At 44.5% G+C, this 6,064-nt stretch overlaps 1 protein-coding gene across 1 annotated transcript; it reads left to right on the forward strand.

Moving 5' to 3' along the window:
* Positions 1-1,084: 1,084 nt before the first annotated feature.
* On the forward strand, positions 1,085-4,682 carry LOC117858666 (protein DJ-1 homolog A). Its single transcript, XM_034741771.2, has 7 exons — positions 1,085-1,669; positions 1,828-1,977; positions 2,065-2,247; positions 2,698-2,778; positions 3,412-3,615; positions 3,701-3,841; positions 4,205-4,682. Exons 1-7 carry the CDS (start codon positions 1,349-1,351, stop codon positions 4,403-4,405), a joined length of 1,281 nt encoding a protein of 426 aa, XP_034597662.1. The 5' UTR covers positions 1,085-1,348; the 3' UTR covers positions 4,406-4,682.
* Positions 4,683-6,064: the final 1,382 nt, after the last annotated feature.

A 6,064-nucleotide genomic window follows, 5' to 3' on the forward strand; every position in this document is an offset into this window, starting at 1 on the left:
TGAATTAGCATAGGGATTCTGCAATTAGTTTTATATAATTAGCTCATATAAATCCTCCATATAAATCCTCCTAATTAGTATCCGAACCTTCAATACGATACTCTAAAGTTTAGCTACCAGTATTCGAACCGCCGGAAACACCCTATGTACGGAACACATAACTAACTTGGCAATTTGGCATGGCCCGCCCGGCGTGCGCCGCATTTACTCGCAACTGGCCGCAATACGTGTGTGGCCCATTTACTGCATGCATGTAGTAGGCCGCGCCTAGATTTACATTACACACACCAAAAAAAAAAGGAAAGAAGAAATTCTACTAACACGTTACGACAGAGATCTCCTCCTCTTCCCGGAATGGAGAACGCCAATGGCCTTGAGGGAGTACGTTGAAAAGATTAATTTTGGCCTGCGGCTGCCCTGATCTGAATTCTCAAAGCATTCTCCATCTCGGACAGACAAGTTTCTGAATCGTCCCTTCGTCTCTGCTGGCCAGCGCGAACGAGGAGATGGAGGTGATAAACTGATATCGATCATCGACACGCTGCGCCATGCCAATGCGAACGTCGTGGTGGTGTCGGCCGACGACGGCGTGCGTCCAGATCAACATGAGGATCGTCTCCGTCTCACGGACATGCTGCTGGGAGAGAAAATAATGTCGCCAGCCTCGCATCCTTCTAGAATGTCACGACTGATGCGTGCCTCGATGCGTCTGTGGACTTCATCTTACATGACAAAACTGCCAAATACCCTTGAATTTCTCATCAAAAAGCGAAAAAGAAAATAAAACTGCCATCGATGAACAATTGAGCGGATCGGAGTAGTGCAACGCGTTGTTTCTGGCGGAAAAAAATCTGGTTCAAAACGAAAACTTTCGAAATCATTTTCAAAATGTAAACTTCTGAAAGGATTTTTCAAGATTCTCAGGTGTGTCAATCAAGCCATCCTGGTCATCATCCACAGCCACAGTAGAGACGGCACTCTCCTACTACTGGCTGAAAGCGAAACACAGCGCGAAACCCACGAGGCCACGGCCCACGGGTCACGGGCATAGTTTACGCCGGAAAACAACGCGACGGCGACGACTCGTTGACACCTGTGACTGTGAGGTTGTGACGGCCGCCCGCGCCCCTGACTCAGCCCGGCGCCGAAGCAAATCCGCAGCCACCTCCTCCCACTCCTACACAGTTCTACGGCGGCAGCAAGAAGCCGAGAACCAACTTGGCGTAGGCAAGTAGCCTGATCTCCCGGGAAGGAAAGCCAAAGCGGCAGTACTCCACCCATCTCCCAGTCTTTCGACATCTTTCCGGCAAGCAAGGCAGGAATCCCGCGGCACGGTTCGCAATTCCGGATGGCCGCCGCCGCATCTTCGTTGGTGAGGCGCGCCGCCGCCGCGGCCTCCAGCCGCCTGCTCCACGCCCGCGCCTTCGCCTCGGGCGGCGGCGAGAAGGCCAAGCGGGTGCTGGTGCCGGTTGCCGCCGGCACCGAGCCGATCGAGGCGGCCGCCACCGCTGACGTCCTCAACCGCGCCGGCGCGCGGGTTACCATCGCCACCACGGACCCAGCGGGGGACGATGGCCTCGTCGTGGAGGCCGCCTGCGGGGTCAAGCTCGTCGCCGACGGCCGCGTCGCCGACCTGGAGGGTGAGGCCTTCGACCTCATCGCCCTGCCGGTGCGTTCACCTCCTCGGCCCCCCCACTCATGCCGGGGGTCTCCACTTGCTCTCAAATTAACCGCCTTTCGTGAACGGACCGACTGCCGACTGGTTTCTTCAAGTAGGAGGGCGACGCATGGCATGGTCTTTTGGTGTTGATGGTTAGTTTGGTGCAGGGAGGAATGCCGGGGTCGGTTAACCTTAGAGATTGCAAAGCACTCGAGAAGATGGTCAAGAACCACGCTGAGAATGGGGGCCTCTACGGTGCCATCTGCGCTGCGCCGGCAGTGACCCTGGCTTATTGGGGAATGCTGAAAGGCTTAAAGGTGCGGCATTGATCGACATTCTGTGCAGCGATTTTTCTGGGAAGATGTACCATGCTGAGAAATTGGCGGCTTAATTTGCTATTGCAGGCGACCTGTTATCCCTCATTCATGGAGAAGTTCACTGCAGAGGTTATCCCTGTGAACTCAAGGGTGGTGGTGGATAGAAATGCTGTGACCAGCCAGGGTCCAGGAACAGCAATTGAGTTTGCTCTTGCTTTGGTGGAGCAGCTATATGGCAAAGAGAAGATGGAGGAGGTTGCTGGGCCTTTGGTAAGCTATAAGCCAATAACGCTCCTCTGTTTCTCTGTGCTGTGTTAAGAACATGGGGAGTTCCAAATAGCTGATTGTATGCCTTAATGGTTGTTCACGAGGAAGCTGAACTTTGTTAATTTGCACCTATGATAATTTGGTATCAAGCAATTACGTTGGGGAGCTGTCAGCTGCGGCTTCAATTCCATCCAACAAGTTAGAGAGTTGGTCACCCTAGAATTTCGTTTATATCTGCAGTTTTGGCATGATCAACTGTACTTAGTGACACCCTTTTTTTCCAGTCCCCTGAAACAACTATATCTATAATTGTTAAGATGCGTGATTTATGTAGGTATGGTTTTCCTGTACATTCGATTATGACTTATTCAGCTGTTTTCTTTTTGCATATTTCATTAATCTAAATGACTTATACTTCTACTGCCTGTTGATTGTGCAATTGTTCTCATTCAGTATGTGCGCCCTCAACATGGAGTTGAATATACCATAGAAGAGCTTAATTCAGTTGAATGGAAATGCAGTGGTACACCTCAGGTATGATATGAAACTGAACTCATTTAACAAAATAATGATAATCTCATTCATTTAGGTTGCTTTCTGGTATTCTTCCTTATGTTATGGAACTTCTGCAATTTATATCACTGCTTCTGATATAGGAGTATCTTTTTGCTGCCTCCTTCGGAACTTGGTGCCCATGTTATCTGCAATTTCGTTTCTGTTCACTTATGACTGTTCGTATTTCCCATTAACAATGTAGCAAATCTACTTCCCTGAAACTGTTGCTCGTTATCAGTTATGGGTGATCATTGAGTCTTTTGGTAGAACTTGTACAGTAATATGGGATGGGAGGCAGGTTTTTTCCTTTCCTTTTCCTTTTTTTAGATGGAGAAACACAATCTTCTTTTATGAAACAAATGGTAGGAGCTCGGCCTTTCAATTAAGTGGGAAGAAGCACAAACTTGTGAACATAGTAGGATGGTAACTTTAAAAAAATAGGCAGGAGCTTTGCCATTCATTAAAAGGAGAAGAGTTTCATATTTCAAAGAGCAGCACCTAGGCTGCTGCCAATGCTAATATTTTTGATAGAATACTCATGCTTCCCAATTATGGTGTATTAACCTGAATTAGTTTGATTCTTGCTGAATTTTTTTCCTTTTATGTCTCCAGGTTCTTGTGCCGGTTGCTAATGGTTCGGAGGAAATGGAAGCTATCAATTTGATAGATGTCTTGCGTAGAGCAGGAGCAGATGTTATTGTTGCATCAGTGGAGGAAAAGTTGCAAATTGTGACCCGTCGCCACAAGTTTAACCTAATAGCTGATATGATGTTGGATGAAGCAACAGAAATGCAATTTGATTTGATAGCTTTGCCGGTACATGGCTGTTGAGTTTCTTTCTACTACCCAGGTATAGTTCTTAAGGGCCTCATACTGACACTAGAGATTTATTTGTATACAGGGTGGTCTGCAAGGTGCTCAGAAGTTTGCTAGTACAAAGAAACTTGTTGACTTACTCAAGAAACAGGCAGAATCAAATAAACCATATGGTGCAATATGTGCCTCTCCAGCTCATGTTCTTGAGCCCCACGGTTTACTGAAGGTACTTTCCTCTTCCTCACAATTTTTGCACTTTTCAGAACTAGTCCTATATCCTCGGTTCAGTACATGGGCATACATAAAACTGGGCACAAGACATGTTGTTTCATTGAAACAGTGATAGTGTACACTGTACAGAAAGTTGTAAGCAGGGACAGAGACTGGGGGCTAGGAGAAGCCCCGGACCCTTATGGTTAATGTTTTCTTCTATTTTGCACTACATTTCTCATGTAAAATAGTGGCTGATCTCTATAGGCACCTCTTAATAAGTAGTTGTTGCTATTTGGCGCCCCGGGTGAAAATTCCCTGGCTTTGTCCCTGGTTGTAAGGTGTGCTAACTTTGAATTATCTATGATGTTGTATGTAGGGAAAGAAGGCAACGGCATTTCCACCTATGTCACACCTGCTCACAGATCAGAGTGCATGTGAGCATAGGGTTGTCGTCGACGGTAACCTTATCACTAGTCGAGCCCCAGGAACTGCGACAGAATTTTCCCTAGCCATTGTTGAGAAGCTGTTTGGTCGAGATAAAGCCGTCAACATAGCAAAGGAGTTAATATTTATGTGATTTCACACTAATCTGGCAGTGTGGGCAGTACATCATGTGGATAGACATGTCAGAACCTGTTAGGGATACTTCTATGTGCCTGAGCATTTCAATTCAGTAGCACAGTCTTATTACATCACACTGCAAACTGAAAGCCAGGAATATGCGTCATGGGAAAATATTCAAAACGTTATTGCGCGGTTCTTTTACTTAAGAAGGCAGAGGGTCTGAAGAACTACTTGTAATTACTTTTGTGATTCTGTCATATCAAAGAAACTTGACGTGGAGTTGCATGCCATCCAACCTCTCACCTGCTCTGGTCATCATGGATTACTATTTACTGTGTGGATTGCACTATGGGTTTGCACTTTGCACTCTCAAATACTGGGAAGCTGTTTGGTTGATCGATTGAAAGCTTTCTAGTGCCAGCAATCTGGTCTTCGTGTTATAGTAAACTGCATGTACATGCTACTGCTTTTATAAGCATTGTACTCTTTTCTTTTGTTCAAACACGTTATCCTTATGTGAATGGTTGAGATCTAGGATTCAGATAGAAAAGACTAACAAATGAATATATTTATAAAATCAAATTTGAACTCTTGAAAGCATTCTCTGCAGCATATTCCCCAGAACTGTCATTTCTGGATTTGGAATCTGTTGCATCCTCCAGAATTGTTGAGAAAAGCTTAGGTGGGTTATGATTGTCACTTTCACATCAGGAATACCGATTTGTGGATGGAAATAACATAAGCATAAAGCAACAGGAAAGTAGAATCTCTCTTTGTCCTTGAATCGAGAGCGATAAATGGACGTGGATCACTTTTACTTTAGTACAAGAAAATGCGATGTTCTAAACCAATCTATGACTCGATCTCTGCAAATTTACGATAGATGCATGTCCCATTCATCTTGAAGTGGTTGGCACTTCTCTATCACACAATATGATAACTCTCTAGTTGTTTGTAGCTACATATCACTTCCACTTTATACGTGGTTTAGCATCCCTCTGTGTTCTGATCGGCATAAGTTCGGTTAGGAAACATATGTCCCTGGTACTACCTTTTGTGGAACAGCGTGTTTTTAGCGCCATCTGTGGAGATAGTAGGTTATGAAAGAGGCAGGAATCATTAACTAACTTTTGGAAACTTCAAAGAAACTTCGTTATGGATATGTTTAACCAGCACTTGTGTATTGTTGCTTTCCCAAGTAGTGCTGTCCACGACTAACCAGTGAATAGTTTTAGTTCTACTGCTTGAGAATTGTGACAGTATTTTAGAAGCTTACTACATCTTAATTTATACTCTTATCTGAATTTCTCTTGCTTTCACTGTGTCTGTACCATTTGCATATCCTTAGATTGTGTGTATAAATATCATACTATCATGCACAGATTATTTATGACACTGAGAGCAGAAATGTTACCAACTCGTGCTAGAAAAATTATGCTGTTGTCACAGCATATTTATTTTACCTTTTCCTCTCAAATTTTCATTGCAAAACAGTTTTTTCCCTCAAAACTTCAATTGCAAGACATTTGATGTGAACAATCGCTTGGCCATCAGAAAAAGAGTTGTCACTGAAACAGATTTCGCTACAAAGAGATTAAGTACGACACTCATTAGTTGTTGAAAAAATTCTAGACTACTTTTATTTAATTTAAAATGCAAATTTTAATTCAAG

The sequence above is a fragment of the Setaria viridis genome, chromosome 5, assembly GCF_005286985.2.
Source record: "Setaria viridis chromosome 5, Setaria_viridis_v4.0, whole genome shotgun sequence".
In the NCBI taxonomy this organism is placed as follows: Eukaryota; Viridiplantae; Streptophyta; class Magnoliopsida; order Poales; family Poaceae; genus Setaria; species Setaria viridis.

What these genes read in the sequence shown, in the direction of transcription:
- LOC117858666 (XM_034741771.2), top strand. Translation starts at nt 1,349, where the DNA reads ATGGCCGCCGCCGCATCTTCGTTGGTGAGGCGCGCCGCCGCCGCGGCC. An exon ending in TCGACCTCATCGCCCTGCCG is followed by an intron (nt 1,670 to 1,827) that starts GTGCGTTCACCT and finishes AGTTTGGTGCAG; the next exon opens with GGAGGAATGCCGGGGTCGGT. An exon ending in AGCCCCACGGTTTACTGAAG is followed by an intron (nt 3,842 to 4,204) that starts GTACTTTCCTCT and finishes TGTTGTATGTAG; the next exon opens with GGAAAGAAGGCAACGGCATT.